This window comes from Mustela nigripes, chromosome 13 (assembly GCF_022355385.1).
Source record: "Mustela nigripes isolate SB6536 chromosome 13, MUSNIG.SB6536, whole genome shotgun sequence".
NCBI lineage: Eukaryota > Metazoa > Chordata > Mammalia > Carnivora > Mustelidae > Mustela > Mustela nigripes.
In genome coordinates, this window is record NC_081569.1 from 129,736,043 (window position 1) to 129,757,200 (window position 21,158).

The window sequence follows — 21,158 nt, forward strand, 5'->3', positions numbered from 1 at the left end:
GAAGGGGTGCCTGGGTGGCTCAATGGGTTAAAGCCTCTGCCTTCATGATCTCAGGGTCCTAGGATCAAGCCCCGCATCGGGATCTCTGCTCAGCAGAGAGCCTGCTTCCTCCTCTCTCTCTGCCTGCCTCTCTGCCTACTTGTGATTTCTGTCAAATAAAGAAATAAAATCTTTAAAAAAAAAGAATACTATAAAAAATAATAAGATACTAAGAATAATTGTATGCCAACAAATTAGATAAACACAAAAACTAAAAACACACAAACTACCAAAACTGCATCAATACAAAATATAAAATATGAATAGACATATAGCAAGTAGAGCTTGAATCAGTAATCAAAAACCTCCCAATAAAGAAAAGCCCAGACTATATATAATCACTGGTGAATTCTATCAAACAGTTAAAGAATCAACACCAATCATTCTCAAGTTCTTCCAAAAAAGAAGGCCAGCATTACTCTGATACCAAATCCAGATAGCTATCACAAGAAAACTACAAATCAAAATCCCTTATGAGTACAGATGCAAATATCCTCAACAAAATAACAGCAAACCAAACCAAGCAGCATATTTAAAGGATTATACCATGACCAAGTGGGATTTATCTCAGGAATGTACATATGGTTCAACATACAAAAGTCAATCAATGTAATACGCCACATTAAGAGAATGAAGGAAAAAAATCTCAATTAATGCAGAGAAAGCATTTAACAAAATCCAATACCCCTGCATGATTTAAAAAAAAAAAAAAAAAAACACCAAATAAAGGAATAGAAGGAAAATTCTTGAACATGATAAAGGGCATTCATGAAAATCTACAGCTAATATACTGAACGGTGAAAGACTGAAAGCTTTCCCCCTCAGATCAGAAACAAGAAAGAGAAAGATACCCACTTTTACAACGTCTATTTGACATTGTACTTGAAATTCTAGGAAGAGCCATTAGGCAAGAAAAAGAAACAAAAGGCATCCAGGTTGGAAAGGAAGAAGTAAAATCTCTATGTGCAGATGACATGATCTTACATACAGACAATGCTAAAGAATACAAACACACACACACACAATTAGAGCTAATAAATGAGTTCAGCAAGGTTTCAGAATCCAAGATCAACTTATAAAAATCGGTTGTACTTATGCACACTGGCAATGAATAATCCAAAAATGGAACTGAAAAAACAATTCCATTTATGATAGCATCAAAGAGAATAAAATATTTAGGAATAAAGTTAGCCAAGGAACTCTAAAACTTGTACAATGAAAACTACAAAACATTGCTAAAGAAATTAAAGATGACCTAAATAAATGACAAGATATCCATCCCATGTTTACAGACTAGAAGACTTCATACAAAGATGGCAATATGCTCCCCCTCACAATCCCAACAGCCTTTTTGCACAAATGGAAAAGCTGATCTTAAAATTAATACGGAATTTCAAGGGATCCTGAATAGCCTAAAAAAATCTTGAAAAAGGAGAATAAAGTTAAAGCACTCACATAGCCCAATTTTTTTAAAATTTAGTACAAAGACAGAGTAATCAAAACAATGTGGCACTGGTATAAAGTTAAGATTTAAGTGAAATATTAAGAGTCTAGAAACAAACCCATACATCCATAGTCAGCTGATTTCCAATGACAGTGCCGAGACTATTCAATAGGGAAAGAACAGTCTCTGCAACTAATCACAGTGGGACAACTGGATAGTCACATGCAAAAGATGAAGGTGGACACTTGTTTCATACTATATAGGAAAATTAACTCAAAATGGATCAAAGACCATTTAGCTCTAAACGTAAGCACTTAAACTATAAAACTCTTAGCAGAAAGCATAGGGATTATGAGCTTGGATTAGGCGATGGTTCCCTTAGATGTGACACCAAAAGCATAAGCAACAAAAGAAAAAACAGATAAACTGCACGTCATCAAAATGAAAAATTTTTGCTCATGTGAGAACACTATCAAGATATAAAAAGACATATCGCTTCTTGGCCTTTTGGCTAAGATCATATGTAGTATCTGTTCTTATCAGTTTAATATCTGATACATCCTCTATCCAAGGACAATATATTAAATGGATTTTTGGAGCAGAAAGATGGAATAGGAGCTTGCTCTGTCCACTCCACGCAACAACCTGGTATTGCAGTACTTCAGGAATGGTGCATCCCCACCAAACTGGGGGGGGGGGGGGGGAGATAAAAAGGCAAACCAGAGAATAGGAAAAAGAATTTGGAAATCGAAATATCTGATAAGGGTCTAGTATCTAGAATATATAAAGAACTCTTCTAACTCAACAACAGAAGTGAAGCAACCCAATTCAAAAAGAGGCAAAGGCGGGGGGCGCCTGGGTGGCTCAGCTGGTTAGCATCCGACTCTTGATCTCTGTTCACTCAGGTTTTGATCTCAGGATCATGAGTTCAAACCCACATTGGGATCCATGCTGGGTATGGCGCCAATTTAAAAAAAAAAAAAGGCAAAGGCTTTGAACAGTATTTCTCTAAATAAGATATGCAAATGACCAAGAAGTACATGAAAAGATGCTCAGTGTCATTAGTCATCAGGGAAATGAACATCAAAACCACAGTAAGATACCATTTCACACCCACTAGTCAAGCTATAATCTAAAAAACAAAAAATAAGAAATGTCAGTGAGGATGTGGAGAAAATGGAACTCTCCTACAACACTGGTGGGAATGTAGGATTGTGTAATCACTACAGAATATCCTTTGGCAGCCCTTTAATAAGTTAAACATGAATTACCATAAGACCTAGCAATTCCATTCCTAGGCATAGACCCAAAAGAATTGAAAACAGGTGCTCAAACAAAAACACATACGTGCATCTTCAGAGCAGCACTATTCACAATAGCCAAAAGGTGGAAACAACCACCAACCGATCGATCAACTGAAGAATGGATGAACAAAACATGGCCCTCCATGAGAGTAACGAGGTACTAATATATGCTACAACACAGATGAACCTTGAAAACATTCTGTTAAGTTAAAAAAGCCAGACACAAAAGACTACATATTGTAGGAGTACATTTGTAAGAAATATTCAGAATAGGCAAATCAAAAGAGACAGAAAGGAGATGAGCAGTATACCACGAGCTGGGGTAAGGAACCATAGGGAGTGACTGCTTAATGGAAATGGGGTTGACTTAGGATGATGAAAATGTTCTGGACTAGACAGTGGTGTGGGTTGTACAGCATGGAGACTGTACTAAATGCCAGTGAAGTGTACATTCTAAAATGTTTTAAAGGGCACATTTTGTTTTGTGTCTGTTACGACAAAAAATAACAGTAACACATGCACATAATTCTGAAGAAAAAGTTCAAAGGAAAGCAATTTCAGATGCAGAAAATTTAAGAAATTCCAAATAACCCCGAAGTATATTTAAAAAAATCATGAGATTTGGTTTTTTTCTCATGACCTAGGCCCTTTTCCTATTTACCTATGATACCAACTTCTGTAAGATGAAGTTACCAGGCCATACCCAGCCCTGCCCGCCGTTGGGGAGGCCATACCTACCTCCAATTACTCGAATATTGTTGTCCTTTGTCAGAATAGCCTCAGCGTGGAACACCAAAACTGGAATTCTCCTGCAGCCTCCGGTCCACATGATACACGGATGATCCCTACAGCCGTAACGAAAGGCTTTTATTTATTAAGTGACAGCTCAAAATCTGAATTAATGACTGAAGCAGATCACCGTGGTTTGCTGCTTAACAACTTTCCCTCCTCTTGGAACAAGAATCCCAAATGTCCTATGGGAAACCATTTAGCTCCCATTCTTAGCCATGGGGTCTAGTTATGATTAACTCCATCCTTGCTCTGGGGATGGCCTTCAATTGGCCTCAGCCGATCAGGGCCTTCTACCCCTCAGTTCTAGTTAGTGGATCCAGAATGAGCACATAAACCAAATGCAGCCAGTGAGTCCCAGAAGGTACACAGTGAGACCCTCTGAGAAAGAGATCTTTTCTTTCTCTTCTATAGCAGCTACAGAAGAGATGGCCTCTTCCCCTGGATGGTATAAGAGAAGGAATTAAATGCAATTGTCATTTTATGACCCTGAGAGGAAAGCCTGGAGCTACAGGTAAAGGAGGAAGTCAGTGAGAATCCCACTGGAAGAATGAGAAAAATGAGATCCTGAGAGGCAAATGTGGCATTACAGAATCAAGTCTTTCCTAAATACAAGTTAATAAATTCCCTTTATGGGGGACCATGGGAAAAAAAATCTTTAAAATGAAATTTTTAAATTCCTTTTATTACTTAGGATAATTTTTATTTTAATCCCTAGCATATATAAAGAATTCTAATATATAGCATCCACAAATAATTTATATACCTTTTTATGCCCTATAGTCCCTTTTTAAGACAATTTGATAACCCATCCTATGATTCTGAGCTAGAAACCCAAAATTAATACAAGCGCTCCAATTAAAACCACAGTATTTTAAAGCAAGCCTATACTAAATGGAACAATATTTTTCCAGAAAATACTCTCCAGAAAAGGACCTCCGACTTTATGCTCCTACTGTAGCCTCAGGAAATCTGTTTAATCAATCTTAGACAGATAGGTATTTACTCACAGACTGGGAAAATCTTCAACCTCCTTAGTGCTAGGGAGCCAGAAGGGAAAGAAATGACCTGAGCCCCTACTGTGTGCCAGGAATTAAAGTAAGAGCTTTCACATGTTGTCTCACTTAATCCGCTTGTCCGCACTATGAACTGAAAAAAAAAGGTGTCTCGGGGAGGATGTGATTTGCTCAAGATCAGAGAGCTGGATAAGTAAGGGAACAGATATCTGAACCCAAGTGCCTGACCACGCTCTAACACCCTCCCATCTCCCTGATCACATTTCAGTGATGTTTTATATACACAACACCTCAAAACCTACCCTTTTGGGAACCTAAACTAATCAGTTCCTTAAGCAGAATAAGATCCATTTAGCCAAAATTTGGGCTGCTCTCAAACACTCATATGACCACATCCTTTAAAAAAGGTCATACTACAAATCTCAGGGTCAAGTCAGACCTTCCCAACCCAAGTTTAAAAAGATCCCCGTTTTGAATGCACAGGCTGCCAGGCTACCAGTCTGAGAAGTGAGGCAGCCTTGAGACTTGGAATGAGCTGCCAAAGTGTTTTAGTGAGGAAAAGCAAAGAACACCATACCTAGTTCACTTCCTGTTTTCTCTGTTCCTGCTTCTTGACTTGGGTAATAGCACCCATTTGTGAAAAAAGGTATTTATCACGGGCACTTTTTTAGCAAGAAGGATTTTTTTTTTCATGGTTTGCTTGCTTTTTAATCTTAAACACCTGTAAAATGTGGGCAGGGGGCCAGATGATTCCTAGGATCTCTTCCAACTATAATTTTTCCGCTCTATTTCTAAGTCAGAGGATAGAGAAAAAATAGGCAGCCTAAACTGAAAAGTCTTGGACAGAAACTCTGGAAATTATCCAAAGTTCCTGTCACTCTAGCATTAGCTACAAACTGGCACCACTGTGCCCTCCCATTTACAAATAATGGATTACTGCTTCAAGTTAAAACGCCTGACAAGTGTCAGGAACACAATAAACAGATATACGGCTGAGAGGAGCCAAGGCCCCAGCTATGCTATTTGCGGAAAGCCAAATCCCTGTCAGAGAAATCCTTCCACTTGCAACCTATGAAAAGATAAAAGATGTGGTAGACACATTATGAATTCAGTACAGTCAACCAAAACACTCTGGGCAGATGCTGTTATCCTTAAAAGCATGCTCCCACCAGGTGGTGCTAAAGGCAAAAGATTCAAAATGGTGAGGAAACTGAAAATTGGGACTTCCAATTTTCATTCACACCAGAAACTGGTATATATTAAGAAAATATGCTCGTATACGCATGAATGAACACAAAACTTGGATGCTTAATTACCAAAGTAGAACAGTTGTAAGGTTCACTTTATTGAATGCTTAACGTTTTGGTTCTTAAGAAGGAATTTCATGAGGCATATATATTATTCACTCCTGGGACCTAGCCTACATTACTTGAAGCTTCGAGGCCTAATTCATACCAATGCCCTCACTGGAAATGCTTCCCTGCTTCCGTCCATTTGATCCCACATTTATGCCCAAGACATCTCACTACCCATGTGGGGCCTTCCCCAGCTCCTCCAGCCCACAGTGATGATGCCTTCTGTCTCTGAACTCCTGTAGTGCTCACTGTATACTTTGTATACAAACATACTTTGTATATTTGTTGAAGATATTATCCCCCATGTATATGTTTATGAACTGCTATTAAAGCTGGCTTTTATAATAGGAATTGAAATTATTTTTTTAGTACCTGAAGAAACCTTATATTACATCCTTCCACATCTATATATAAATTTGTATTTGGGATCCACTAGCTAAATATAGAAAAAGGGCCCCTTTAGATTTAGTATTTGAAATAATGTTGTGCAAAACAAGGATTTCCTGGACAGATCCCAGCCCTAAAGTCCATTAACACTTTAACACAGCCTTGGGATCTGAGGAGATCTAGCAGATGCCCACGGATAGACATCTTTGGATCACATCAGCACCCTTGGATGATTTAAGGACTTAAAAGTTCTGAAACTTTAAAAATGTAAGCATATTACCCCAAGTGTAAATCAGATTAACTTAAGATTCCTAATGTATATAGTAAGTGTCTGATAGACAAGACATGAGCCAATGGAATGTTAACTGTCAAAAGTCACCAGGAGTCTGAAAGAAAGAGCAAAAAAAAAATCCATGAATTTGGATTGGGGTAGGGAATTACACCTGTAGGTTCACTTACTTGTACTAGAAATTCAGCCATTTCTCAATTATGAATATAGGCAACAAAGCATTATTTGTGTCTTTGAGTCTGTCTGAAATTATACATTTTTTATACCATATTACAGCTGTTGCAGATGTCTCACAATATCATTTACATTTACCACTACCTCTAAGTTATGGTAGTTACTACACTTGCCACCGGATCACCTGTGGTCACGATCTTCCTCACCTGGCATGATGAAGCTGGACAACAATTTGGCAGCTCTCCTCCCAAGCAATCATTCAGCTGCGAAATGGTGACACATCACAGTGGTGATCCAGACACCTTTGATGCTTCCCAATATTCCCCACTTACAACTGCTAATCAAAGACTACCCCCACAGGGTCGGGGCACCTGGGTGGCACAGGTGGTTGAGCATCCCACTCCTGGTTTCAGTTTAAGTCACGGTCTCAGGATGGTGAGCTCAAGCCCTGAGTCAGACTCTGCACTCAACACAGAAACTGCTTGAGACTCTCTCCCCCCAATTCTAAAATGGATAGATAAATCGGGGGGGAAAAAAAAAAAAGACTACCCCAACTACCCACAGGATGATGAGCTTATGCAAACTGAGTAAAACAATCTTCAGGCTGCTATCTTTACAAAATAAAATCTAACTTTCCCAGGTTTTAAATGGGTAATCTTGTTTAAAGCAAAGAGCATATATTACAATATCACAAGTTTGAAGTTTGTTTTTAATTTTAATAACTGTATTTCAAGGTAATTGGTACTACTCGCAGTGATGTGTATTTTACTTTAAGCATCTAAAAATACTATTCTGATAAGGAACACATGACACCAAAAACCTTAAGAACCCCTGCTCTAGGATGATCTAAAGCAGAAAGTCTCCATTTATTCATTGGGTCGGTGGGTCACTCAGTTGGCAACTATTTACCGAGTACCCACTGCAATATTAGGTTGAAAATCTGAAATTGTCGTCCGGAATTGTCAATATTTGACTATTTTTAACTTACCAAAACACCATGAAGTAAAAGAATCATCTTGAAATTAGACTGATGCTTGTAGAAGTTAAAAATTTTGTGAAATAGGTAAGACGCAGCACACAGAAAGCAAAAAGTCACAAGATAAAGTGACCAGAGGGAATCATCTATTTAATTATCCTGAATAAGAATGACCCAAATATAATGCTAAATCTCTTTTATTTTCTATGACCTTACAGTGATGAGAAACCTTTCCTAAAGCTTTATGAATGCTTCAATAATTTCTGCTAGTTACATTATTTTTTTTATTTGATTTTTTATTTTTTATAAACATATAATATATTTTTATCCCCAGAGGTACAGGTCTGTGAATCGCCAGGTTTACACACTTCACAGCACTCACCATAGCATATACCCTCCCCAATTCTTCTAGTTACATTAAATGTTATCTTCTACTTTATAAAAAGAAATGCACTTTAAATTCAAAATTAAAGCCAGTAGGAATAATCCCTTAACAACTGTATGGCACATCTTCATTTAAAAAGTCATTTCATACATATCATTCTATTTGATCCTAACCATACCCCTATAAAACAGCCTGAGAGATATTACCCCGACTTTTCAAGTTACATAAAACACACATATCCAAGAGGACTCACAGAGAAACTGAAAAACTAATCTTAAATTTAAGTCAGACTCTCTTTTTCCTCTGTGTCAAGGAATAATGCTAACGGAGGCAAAAGAGTAAAGTGCCTCAAAATCCACGAAAACTGGGTCTGATTCTCAATTCATCACACACTCTGCATCCTTGAAAAAGTTCTTTGATCTTTAAGGCTGAGCTTACTGAAGTGGCAATAATTACATCTTCAGATTAAATGAGACACATCAGTTAAGGCCCTCACCATCATCTATGCTAAATGATAAGCTACACTTACTCCCATCATTCATTTTTATTGTTACAAGAATCCAGCAATCAAGAAACCTGACTCTTTCCTAATAACTCGGGAAAGCAATGTGGTTCAATGGCACAGCAGAGGTTACAGAATTCTAATGTACTGTCCCACAGTTACTCTGGTAAGTTACTTGACCTCTCTATAGACTATCATTCTATCATTGTACAGGTTTTTGAGAAAATAACGTAACCTACCTCACAGGGTCTGGAGACCTCCTTTGCTTCCATATCTACAAATTTAAAACCTCCCCCGTTAGGAGCTCTTATCGAGAGTTCACAAAGAGTAGTACCTGGGGCCAATGTTCATTCATGAGCCCAGAAATAGAGCCTTCTTTCATTTCAGATAGCTAAGGGTGACCAACTCATAAAATCCTGGATTAGACTGAGGATAGAAACTAAAACCAGAGTCTGACTACACCAAAGGAAGGAGACCGCGTGAAAGAAGGTATAACTAAAAGAGAATTATTTTCTACCCAAAGGCAAAGGCTTTAGACGCAGGCTTGCTCTTACTTACTCTTGGCTTACCACCTCCTCATCCTCTGAGGATGATGCTGTTTCCTCCAGGTCCCGGGCCATCACGACTGGCATTTCCTTTAGGGTTTGTCATGCAGTCAGCAGATGGGGGCCTCAGAGACCTTTTCTTGCAGATTCACCGGATCAAACAATTTCGGTGGCACTGATTCCTGCAAGAAAGCCAAATGATTTGAAACACAATGGCATTTTCTATTTATTGATTATTGCTATTGATCTTCCAAGTAATAAATATGAATGTTTACCTAAATGGTGCCCATTTAGGTAAGAAGCTTACCTTCTATCACAGTGCCTCACTTATGCCACAAAACTCAAGATTATTTCAAACATACTGTCTGTCCTCTATGTATTTAAAGAGCTGTTATTAAGTTTGAGCTTCTCATTTTTCTTTTATATACTAAACCTAACAAGAATTAGCTTCTAAGAAAGTCTGAGATAGGTGGCTTACTGACTAAAACATAGACTCCTTGCTAGAAAAGCTTGACTTGGGTTAAAAATAAAAACTCAAGATTTACTACCCTTGAAAATATTTCTTTAGACACTAGAACAAGCACACAGCTGAAATGCCTTCATATTTCACTAAAACAAATTCAACCACTAAACTAAAAGATTAATATATTCTCCTCAATCAAGGTGATAAGTAGCTGGGAAAAAAAACAAAAACAAAAAACAAACAAAAACACTGTCCTTCCACTCTCAAAAATTATTCTCCCTTACTAAAAATCACAAACTATGATTTGAATCTCAAATAGACATTAGGGTACTTCTAACTTAAAATATTTTTGCATATGTAAAAAGTACAAGTGTGTTGTGTGTTTAAGGATGAAATCGAATTTACAGATAAAGAAAATGAACAAGTTTAAATGACCATAATCCTGTTACTCAGAGATAACGATCTGATGTCCATCTCTGCAAATCTTATTTTGCTATACACTCAAAATACGGTAAGATCGTAATCGGGACCAAAAAGCCGCCGATCCCGATGACGATCCCTACAGATCTTCAGCGGAATGGGCAGTATCTAGTAACTTCAAATGCGTTCTTCCGAGGACTCCCGACGGGATTTCTAGATCTTTCCCAAAATGTTGGAAAGTCCTTTAAATTAAAACAAAACAAGCAAAACCTCCAAGCGAGGAAGAGATGACAAACCTGCCCCAGGCCGCCAGCAGAGCAGAGACAACGGAGGGAAGAAGATTAAGGACACCCGCCCAAGAATCGTCTTCGCCCTAAAGGGATCAGCCCCTCGGCCCCACCCCCGGCTCACCCCAATCCCGGGTAGATCCTCAGATGCTCCCCAAGGGAAGGACAGGGATGACTGTGCCGCTGCGATTCAGCCCAGCGCGCCCGGAAGCCAACAGCTAGCCCCGGACTCCGAGAGGGAAGTGTAGCCGCCGGCGCCCGCCCAGGCTCGGGAGCTCACCTCCCTCCCGTAGGGGAGCGCGCCGGCGCAGGCGTTTACCTGTCTCATCTTCCCATGGCTCCGGGAGGGCCGGCGGGGACCGCGCTCTGCGCCTACCACCCTCCTCCTTCCCCAGCCGGGCTCACGGCCGCCGCCGACCGCTGCTTCCTCCGTTACTACAACAACCAACAAGCAACCGCCCGCTCGGAGCCACTGCGCAGGCGCCCGCCTCCCCGCGCTGACAACGCTCGGCTTCGGGCGCGAAGGAATGTCGTCACCGCCGCGCTATGCGGGCGCAGAGCTTTGCTCTCAGGAGAAGTCTATAGAGTTCTTTTTCCGCTCTCTTTCTCTCCACTCCTAAAGGGTAGACTCCAGCCCCGGAGTCCTTCCGCCACGCTCAACAGGAGGGTTCGCTGCGTGAGCGGCCGTACCGGGGCGAAGCTTGGGCAGCGGCAACCACTGATTGGCAGTAAAGGGGTGCACGCCCCATCTCCTGCTCGAGCAAAACCGGAGCAGCCAATCAGAGCGAGGGCTGACGGAAACAACCCAATCCCGGAGCCGGCCTGTGGGCGGGGGCGAGGACAAATGGCTCAGGTGGACTCCTCGCTAGATGTGCTTCGAGGCTTTGCTGCTGCTGCTGCCCTTATTGCTGCTGCTGCCGCTGCTCCGGCTGGTGCTGCTGCTGCTGTGCTGGGGGTCCGGTCACCAGGTACCGAGAGTGTTGGGGAGAAGAGGGAGGGAGGCGTTTTGGCGGCATCTGATTGAGAGCATAGGGAGAGTCTGGAAAAATGGAGGTGAGATGGATGGAAGATCGCTGATAGCAACCTTTTTGGGGGGGAACAAGGGGTTTCGAGAGACCTTGACAAGGGGCAGCTGGGACTATGAAGATGAAGAAGGCTTGGTAGGTTCGGGGAACCAAAGAATGAATGAACGAATGACCAGCCACTCGGAGCCTAGCACAGGACAAGCAAGGAACCTTTTCACTTTCTCATGTAATTCCCACAGTAACCCTTGAGATAGGTATTTTTAAAGCTCCTTTTTGCAAATTTCTCACCCAGAGTCGTACAGCTACACAATGATTGTGGAACGGTGGGAACCTCCCCCTGACTAGTTTTAACACCACACCTTTGCAGGGCCAGGCCAGGACAAAATTTGAGAACAGATGTTAGATACTTTAGGAGGCCCTGAAGCTTTAGGGAAATGGGGTTGAGGGATTTGGTAGAGCAGTTCGGAAGAGTGCTCAGGCTTTGCCCTCATCAGCTATCTGTTGGGATTTCTAAGAGCTTTTGTGAAATGGGTGTAAGTTCTCTCAAAGAGGGGAGCCATCCACATGGCTTTTCTGCCCCTGGGAGGAGAAAGCCTGAGTCACCTGTTGAGAAATGGGGAAGAATAAGGAGGATCAGGGGGTCTTGGCCCATGCCCTGACCGCTGCTGATCGCCGGTAAAACTCTATTCTCTCTGGACTTCAATAACATCCATTGTTGCAATCTACCATTCCCTGAGGGATTTCGCTTCCTCCTCTAGAGCCCTTTTTTTGGTTGTTCTTTCTTTTTAGTGTTTCACCTTGTCTTAGGTCATGGCTGACTTTCACATATATTTCAGCTGGGTAGCCTAAGACCATACTGAAACTTCTGTCAGAGTGTCAAAGGAAGCCTGATGGTTTATCACCACTTCAGGCCCAAGAAGTCAACCTGACAACAGATAAACTTTGGGAAAAACAAAAGACAACCAAAAAAAGAAAAAAAAAAAAAAAAAAACCCAAAACCCAAAAAACACAGATTACAACACTACAATGAAGATGAGAAGAAGTAGTTGTATTATTGGGTTCTTTATCTACATGAGTTTTATTTAAATCAAGTTGATTGAGGGGCCCCTGGATGGCTCAGTTGGTTAAGTGCCTTGCCTTTGGCTCAGGTCATGATCTCAGAGTCCTGGGATTGAGCCCCACATCGGGCTTTCTGCTCGGTGGGGAACCTGTTTCTCCCCCTCCCTCTCCCTCTCAAATGAATAAGTAAGATCTTTAGAAAAATAAATCAAGTTGATTGAAATCATTGCTCTTCAAGGGTTCATCTAAGCTTTTTTTTTTTATTAAACAAAAAGTACATAATGTAAATGTATTTTGTATACAACTTCAAGACAGAAGTGGGTATAGTGTGCTTGCCTTCCTTAAAAATAGAAACTTCATCAAAATATTCTCAGTGAGGCAGTATTGCAGAGCAGGGTTCTTAGCTTAGCTCTGCCATGTTGTTAGCTGTGTAACCTCAAGCAAATCACTTGATTTCTCTGTGCCAGCCCTCATCTGTCAAATGGAAATAGTGATAGTGCCTATCCACCTTGTTTAGGGATTAAATGAGATACTTTATGTTAGGTGCTTGCACAGTGCGTGACACATACAAGCGCCCACTACCTGTTAGCTATCCTAATTTCTCGGGCAACGCAACACCAACATTGTTGGTTCTCCTCCACATAATTTTCATGCTAGTTCTCAAGTCACAGCAATTCATTTACTTTTAACTTTTATATTGTTCTAGTTTATAGAGCACAAATTACCTGAGAACCAGAGTAGAGAAAACCCAAGAGTGTACATATTGCCCTCACTCCATAGATACCACTCAAATGTGTGTGGCTTTTGTAAGCTTCAAAGGGTCTGTCATCAATAGGCAGGCATGTATCTGTTGGTAGATCTAAGTGAGCCACTTGGATTACAAGGGAATGTCATAAAACAAAACAAAACAAAAAACTGGGCTAGAAGGAAAGATATTAAAAGATTGATTCCAGCCAAGAGAAAAGGGTTCTGATTTAGGCTAACACTGTGGAGAAGTTGTTTAGACAAAAGTAAATACTGTGCCACTTACTGCAAAGTATCCTGTTGATTCACGACTAGCAGTGAGAGTAAATAAATAAGACCGGTTTCTATAACTCTTCAACAGAAGGCCATTTTATTATCTGATAGTCATATCTGTACACCTCCTCTTTGTCTGTTCCCTTTTTTCTCTATTATTTTTGGTTGGCTTACCATTTCTAAGCCCTGCACTTAGCCTCTGTCGCTCTAGGTAAAGGTTAGCATCCTTGGGTTTAGGGTAAATGTCCAGGCAGCTTGCGAACCCTGTGAAATCAGAATGGTACGTTAAAATAACAGACTGTGGGTAAGTTCAGGGCCTGGGAAAGGAACTAATGAAGTGATTCCCAAGATAAGCTTCGTGTAGCCTCTGGAAGTGGGGCACAAGTTAACTACTCAAGCCAGAGAGCTTATGGTTGAGTAAGCTAACTGCTGTCTCCTGTTTTTTGCCTTTGTTCCCAAGGCAAAAAGCCCTCTTGGGTTGGAGGGAAGTCATGAGCCGTTTCTTGAACGTGTTACGAAGCTGGCTGGTTATGGTGTCCATCATAGCCATAGGGAACACCCTGCAGAGTTTCCGAGACCACACCTTTCTCTATGAAAAGCTCTACACAGGCAAGCCGGATCTCGGTAAGAAATCGGAGAACTGTATCCTTCGTGGGAGTGGTCCCAAACTGTGGTTCCCAGACTGGGCTGTGCCTAAGAGCAAGCTATAGGACGTTCAAAAACAAACACACACACAGCACAGGTGTCCGTTTTCTTCTCTAGACTTAGCTCCTGAAACTTTCACCCCGTGTGGGGCCCTAATTTTTCATAACTTCCCAGGTGATTCTGATGCTGGCTAATCTAACCTTTGGTGGCCATTAGAATAATGGCCTTTGTGGATAGCACTTGGCCCTTTTTCCTCCCAAGCTTGTCTGAGTATCTTTTCATCCATTTTATACTGTCCTTTGCATATTACAGGCAATACAAAAAGTATTACAAGGGCAGTGAGAAGAGAGTTATTTGGTGACACTGGGGTGCCCCACTGGAAAGCTATAAAAAACCTGTTCATATTATTTCATTCCTCTTCAGAAGCTAGGTTGTGCCACATATAGTTTATTCTGTGTTCCAGATGGGGAGTTACTGACCTAAGGACTTCTTAAACTGTGAAGAGCCCCCAAGAAGCTATCCGAAATTCCACTGAGCTGGTCTCCCAGAGTGGAACTCAGAAGGCCTCTGGTGGCCTTTCCCAGTTCCTGGAGCCTCCCTGCTGAGCGTATTTTCACATTTCAGCTTGTGCTTCCTTGTGCTGATGTGTGGGATAATGGTGTTTGAGCTGCAGCACCATTTCACGCAGCTGACAACTCTGTGTCGCATTTATAGCTAACCCAGATTCGGGCTGTGACCTAGCTCATGTTTCTGCAACATCTCCATACAGAATAGATCAAAGTAGGCTAAGGATCCCTTTGAACAAAGCTCAATCCGAGTAAAGTACCTGGGAAAGTAGGTAGGACATTTCCACCGTGTCCCCCTCAAATGCTGCCTTCTGATGTCCAGAAACTCTTTGTAGATCCACAGGATTTTAGGGATTATCCGGTCTAGTCCTTTAAGTTTAAAGTTGACAGAAAAACCCAGGGGTTATGCGATTCACTCAAGGGTGTATAGTCAAGTTGAAGAACTGTTGGGAGGTGGGGAGCATGGAGGGCTGGGAGGAATTGTCTGTCTCCATCCCAGAAGTAGAGACTGCGCCCCCCCCCCCGCCATAATCAGGAGGCACTCAGGGTACTCTGCTGATGGGAACAGCGTTCCGGAGCATCCCACAGAATTTTGCCTGATGCCTTACCTGCCTAGGGTTGGTGAAATACTCTATTTTTGTATCTCACTAACTAGACCCAGATTCGGGCTCTGGGTCTAGTTAGAACTCTTTCCTCAGCGTTTTCATCAGTAGAGCTATCAAATTGGTTTATCAAGAATGTAGCCTTCCAGGGCCAACCACTAGATATTTGGTTGGCATGTGGAATTTTTTTTCTCACCTTACTACCGTCTGAAGGTCTTCAGTGTTGTAGGAATTGGTATCACTGTGTGGTTTTCCAAAGGATGGAAAATCCTGAAAGCCCAAGTAAACATTAATAAACCTTTCAGGGTGCCTGAGTGGCTCAGCCAGTTAAGCATCTGCCTTCAGCCCAGGTCACGATCCCAGGGACCTGAGATGGAGTCCCACATCAGGCTCAGAGCCTGCTTCTCCCTCTGCCCCTCCCCCCACTTGTACATGCACTCGCTCTCTCAAAAATAAATAAATAAAATCTGTTAAAAAAAAAAAAAGAAAAAGAAATAGACCTTCGGTTATCAGTCTTGTCCCTTGAAATTTCTCTTGCTCAATAGACCAGCAAAGGAAGTATCTTTGCTTTCACAGCATCCCCTGACACAGAATATATTAGATAAAGAACTCTACAGTCACCCAGGAAGAAAGTCTTTTTAGAAAATACTTACTCCCAGGGCCTACCTCCAAAGAGTATGATTTAATTGTTCTGCTACCCAGGTCTTGGTAATTTCATAAAACTTCTTTAGTTGACTCTCATAAATGCCCAGAGTTAAGAACCACTGCTGTGGTAGACTGTGATCCCTGCTTTCAGGACAAGATATTTCCTACAGCAATACCAGAACAAAGCCACCCAGAGTAGGGTGGCCTCAGCAAACACAAAGGAAGCAGCACTTTGTTCCAGAACCAAGTGCACAGGAAACCTGCCCAGTGTGGGCTTTGTTCAAATAATATAGATCTGGCTTCAGGAGAAGACTTCGGTCTCTACAAGGCCAGATTGAGCATCTAGATATGTTGCAGGATTTCTGAACTCCCTACTGCATCAGCCTTGAAGGTTTACTGACCTCCTAGGCATCTTGTCCTGATGCCCCACTGTGTGCAATATTCCCCCAGACCTGTCCTGATCCAGTCGGGCTGGACGTCCCCTGCACCAGAGTGGTTTTCAGGACAGAGGTGGAAACTGCTACAGTCAGGAGATACGGCCTAAGTGGGCTCTCTGTTGGGTTCTTACTCTTGGAATGCCCCCGCTCAACTGTAGACATCCGAAGAGGAGCTGCACAGTTCTCACTGTGGGATTCCTTCCATTCCTTCTCGTTACCATGTGCAGCCCCAGAGCCTCCCCTCTGCCCAGCTGAAGGGAGTTCAGGCTCAGCAGCCTGCCTCCCATGAGCCACCAGTGAAGTAAGAGGAGTTTGGAGGGAACCCTGACTGTCCCCTCTCGACACTCTTGGTTTTTTCTGCTCTACAGTGAATGGCCTCCAGGCTCGGACTTTTGGGATCTGGACACTGCTGTCATCAGTGATTCGCTGCCTCTGTGCCATCGACATCCACAACAAGACGTATGTAAGGGAAGGAAGAGTTTTAGCATCCGGTCATTGGAAATCAGGTGCTAGGCATACCCAGTGTGGGCCTCCCCTTGGAGACCTGTTAATTTTCATACATTAGCCTAGAAAGTGGATAATGAAAAGTTAATGGTTCTATTCTTTCCAGGCCTTAAAAAAAAAGAAACCATAATAGGCCTCACAGGTCTTTAAAGTTTGAAAATTCCTTAGAAGTGGGTAGCAACAGGGCATGTCATGATTCAGTGGCCTGCATCACACCCCTCTACTTCTTCACTAAAGAATCAGCCTTTCTTCTACTAAAGAAGGAGAGTAGTGCACTCTTTTTAGAACAGCCACCCACATATTACCTTATTCTCACATTCCTCCTTAAGAAATAGGAATGAACAGAAACCCCAGTCCCCGAAAAAAGGAACCCACGAGGAAACTGCTGCATGCTTGTATCCCTTTCATAGGTGAGGATGAAAGCGAACCCAGGATTCCTATATTCTGCCACTCTAGGGTACTCAGGCCAGGCTGAAACATTTTGCAGACAACCATAGCCTCTCGTCTGAATCACGCTATAACCAGTGCTGACCACTGGAGGGGGCTTGAACTTCCTTGCCAACCATCCTCACCATAGTCAAAAGGGAGAAGTTTGCTCAGATCACTGGCTAAGGCCACCAAAATGTCAACTTCTCACCAAAATATTTTTCTGCCATATCTAAGCTCTCAGCATTTGGGGAAAGAGGAGGTAATGATATTTACTGAGCACCCCTGATGATGCCTGGAGCTTTCACCTACGTGACCTTGATTAAGTCTCCCAGCAGCCCTGGGAGGTAATGATTTTCATTCCCAAGTCTGCAGATCTACATGTTAGAGACCCAATTAATTTGAACTAAGGAAGACGGACTCAAGTGGGATTTGAAGCAGGGCTGTTAACCCTGTGATCTCTCCAAGTTTTTTTAATTTTTTTTTAAACTTGAAACTATGGTTTGACTCATTCTACACTGACGTGTAATTTGGGAAGCAGTATGGTTCCCAGTGAAAGTAGCAGTGGAAACAGCCTGGGGCCCAGGCATGAAAACAAGAAAATGGGCTCTTATCTCCATTCTGTTAATAACTCCTTTTGGAGCTGTAAAACTTCATTATAGCGAAAATCCGCTGTATAGATTTGACTCCCCCCAAACTTAGCTACTAACAGCCTACTACCCACCAGAAGCTTTACTGATAAGAAAGTTGATTAAGACATATTTTGTGTGTTTTATGTGTTAGGTACTGTATCCTTAAAATCAAGTATGCTAGAGCAAAGGAAATGTTACTCAGAAAATCATAAGGAACAGAAAATGCATTTACTGTACTGTACTACAATGTGTTTTTTTTAAAAATCCACATATAAGTGGACCCATGTTGTTCAGGGGATCAGCTGTTGACCTCCGCCTCTTAGTCTGTTTATGTATAAAATGAGACTAGTAGATCTGAGGGCAGGGTGACTAGGAGGGCGAAAGAATTAAATAATCCCATTCATTTCCCTCGTCCTGACACAGGATAGCCATAAATGCAGACTTCTGTTTCTAGCCTTTTGTAACCTGGGACTTTAGTTCATGCTCTTCTGATAATACATTCTGATTCTATTTCCTCCCGAAACAGAAATTCAAAATCAACACCCATATATACATATTTACTAAATGTATAAAAACATGCACAGGAATGATAAAATTCAAATTTAACGTACCCATTCCTTCTGGGGAGGGGGAGGCAGGAGAATTGGATCTGGGTGGGATAAGGATACATAGAATGCTTTAACTGATACCTGTGAGATTTCATTTCTTAGAAAAAAGTATCTGGAGCAAAAATGCCAAAACATCCCGATTGGATGGAGCAGGGTTTTGGTTGCAAATGGGATAATTACAGTATTCTATCATCAATGCTTTTTTGTACCTTTGAAATACTTCATAATCTTAAAAATCATTGTCAAAAAAAAAAAGATATCCCCAAGTGGTCAGTCATCCTATAGCCTATCTCCCCTCCACCGCTTCAAAACTGAGGAACACATTCTCTTCCCATGAGGTTATCACTGTGTCCTCCACCTGATCATGTTCCCAGGCTAAGACCCAAAATAACAACAGCCCGCATGGCAAGAGCATCCAAAAGCCCCAGAGAGGTCCTCACTCCTCCTGCCGCACTCAGGCCCTTCATTCTATGACATCCATCCTCTGAGCACTGACTAGCTCCTGGCCCAACACCTACCAGGTGGGCTTGGACTACAGAGCCAAGCCAGTCTGAGTAAGTAGAATGTGTAAGCGTGATTGCTCCCCAGCTGTCTATACTGCTAGGAGTGCCATAACCCAGACTCTGCTTTGCTCTGGCTGGCTTCACCACCTTGCTACGACTTAGAGACCCACTCTGGATGCCAGGACCATTCTCCTCTCAGTCTAGCCCTTGAAACCTTCAGTTTTACTCTCGTAGAGGGTAAATTGATGTAATGGAGCAGATGGGTCTTTCTTGGGCCCAAGTCTGGATTGACTTGGGGGCGGGGGGGATCGGACCGTTGCTTGTCCCCTGCACTGAACAAGCAGGCCTCCAGTTCCCATTTCTGTCTGCTCCCTTGTAGGCTGTACCACATCACACTCTGGACCTTCCTCCTCGCCCTGGGACACTTCCTGTCCGAGTTGTTTGTCTTTGGGACCGCAGCTCCCACGATTGGCGTCTTGGCCCCCCTGATGGTGGCAAGTAAGCACCTGCCCCCCAGACCTCCTATGGGAACTGTACCCTAGGGTCGGGGGTGGGAGAGCAGACATACAAGAGGATAAGAAAGTGCTGTGCTGATGTCCGCCACCTTTCTTTTCTCTTACTTAAGGTTTCTCGATCCTGGGTATGCTAGTTGGCCTCCGGTACCTAGAAGTCGAACCAGTATCCAGACAGAAGAAGAGAAACTGAGGCCGGCGTTAACCACCTCTGAGACTTCGTCTTCCACCTTGCGTCCCCTTCCTTCATCCTCCATCCTCTTCTTTCTGCTCCATCCTGAGCCCTCTTACCACTCCTAGCCTTTTAGGTTTGGGGTTTTTCTTACACTTAAAAATTTTTAAGCTACAACCTTCATACAGAAAATATAATGTGTACATACAATTGAAAGAATCCTTTTAAATGATTGAATACTCTGTCCCTTCACCCAGCTCAAGAGATGTCCAGCACCTCAGAAACCCACTGTGTGCCCTTCCCCTACCTACAGTCTTCCAGGATCCCTTTTCCAGCCTCTGCTTTTTCCCTTTATTTTCATCCCTTCCTCTGAACTATGAAACTTACAGCTGCTGCATCACCCAGAGCAGCTGTCACTAAGGGCTGCTTCAGGAGGTCGCCCCCCGAGGTTGGGCTCCTCTCTGCTGCTGGCCCCAAGACTCTGAACCATCCGAGGAACAGGCAGTTCTTCTAAGAAGGGCTCCCCTGTGAGTAAGCATGGCTCGTATACTTATGTCTACAAGTGGATCAGGGTTGGAAGAGTCTGGGCTGTTTTTAGACCTTCTGGTCAGCTCTATTTGTGTAACAAATTTTGTAATAAATAGAAAAATTCTCTGCTTGGATCAGTCCTTGTACTTTGACCTCCCCTAAGCCAGGAGCACTCCTGCCCCTCTCTGAGCTGTAGTGTAGGAGAATCACAGCTTTTTGCTGATCAAATACACCCTAATTGGTAGGACAGCTCAAGGACCCAGGGACCCACCAACTATTGTCAAGAGGTAGTAAGAAAAGCAGTGATCTTACGGAGTTAGCATGTGAGTGTAGATGCACATGGAGCTCACCTTAGAAAGTGAATGAAAGCATGCATGGTTTGGATTTGGATGCTCTAAGCATACGTCATAGAAACATAATTCCAGATAAGCCAAGACAAGACCCGAAGGATCTGAAGAGATGATTTAGAATAGAATGCATCATGAATATTATCATTCTTTAACAGCCAGCCTTGGCTCCCTTTCAAGATGATTTAAAGTAGAATTCGTCGAGTCTCTCTCCAGCTGAGAACTGCTAACAGATAATGGTGCCAGAATGCCACAGGCGCTGTGCATTCACTAAGAAAGAAACATACAGAAAACTGAGAGCAGCATGTCCAAGCCACAGTGTAAAGCACACCCACCTGGGAAGGGAGAAGTGGCAGTAGGTCAGACAGTTCAGAAGGAAAAATGGTGACACAACAGCAGAGGCCAAAAGCATGGACTCTGGCCAGGGCCGGATGGTGCAGTCACAATAGCAAACACTTCGGCCACACTTTGAGGCAGAGCCAAAAACAACAGTGGGCTCTGAGCAGCACCCCTGTGTGTGGACCATCCACATGTGTACACAGCCCAGAAGGCAGG

General features: G+C 42.5%; 2 protein-coding genes and 1 non-coding gene across 22 annotated transcripts in view; 2 read left to right on the forward strand and 1 right to left on the reverse strand.

Moving 5' to 3' along the window:
• TTLL5 (tubulin tyrosine ligase like 5) overlaps window positions 1–10,783 on the reverse strand; it is a 281,253-nt gene extending 270,470 nt beyond the window's left edge. For 9 of the 18 annotated variants that reach the window (XM_059373695.1, XM_059373694.1, XM_059373691.1 and 6 more), the window contains exons 1-3: window positions 10,500–10,674; window positions 9,219–9,387; window positions 3,526–3,632 (exon numbers count right to left, since the gene is read on the reverse strand). In XM_059373695.1, coding sequence (XP_059229678.1) covers window positions 3,526–3,632; window positions 9,219–9,292 — 181 coding nt within the window. In that variant the 5' untranslated portion in view covers window positions 9,293–9,387; window positions 10,500–10,674. The other 9 variants (XR_009399190.1, XR_009399191.1, XR_009399192.1 and 6 more) reach the window with 4 other exon arrangements.
• On the forward strand, window positions 1,975–2,164 carry LOC132000569 (U2 spliceosomal RNA). Its single transcript, XR_009399417.1, has one exon. It is a non-coding gene; the product is annotated as a U2 spliceosomal RNA (small nuclear RNA).
• On the forward strand, window positions 10,710–20,390 carry ERG28 (ergosterol biosynthesis 28 homolog). 3 transcript variants are annotated; one of them, XM_059373701.1, is made up of 5 exons: window positions 11,257–11,343; window positions 13,937–14,100; window positions 16,740–16,834; window positions 19,424–19,542; window positions 19,670–20,390. In XM_059373701.1, exons 2-5 carry the CDS (start codon window positions 13,968–13,970, stop codon window positions 19,854–19,856), a joined length of 534 nt encoding a protein of 177 aa, XP_059229684.1. In that variant the 5' UTR covers window positions 11,257–11,343; window positions 13,937–13,967; the 3' UTR covers window positions 19,857–20,390. The 3 variants fall into 3 exon arrangements, with proteins under 3 accessions (XP_059229683.1, XP_059229684.1, XP_059229685.1); XM_059373702.1 differs by having other exon boundaries at window positions 16,740–16,830; window positions 19,670–19,846; XM_059373700.1 differs by lacking the exon at window positions 13,937–14,100 and having other exon boundaries at window positions 10,710–11,343.
• The last annotated feature ends 768 nt before the right edge of the window (window positions 20,391–21,158 follow it).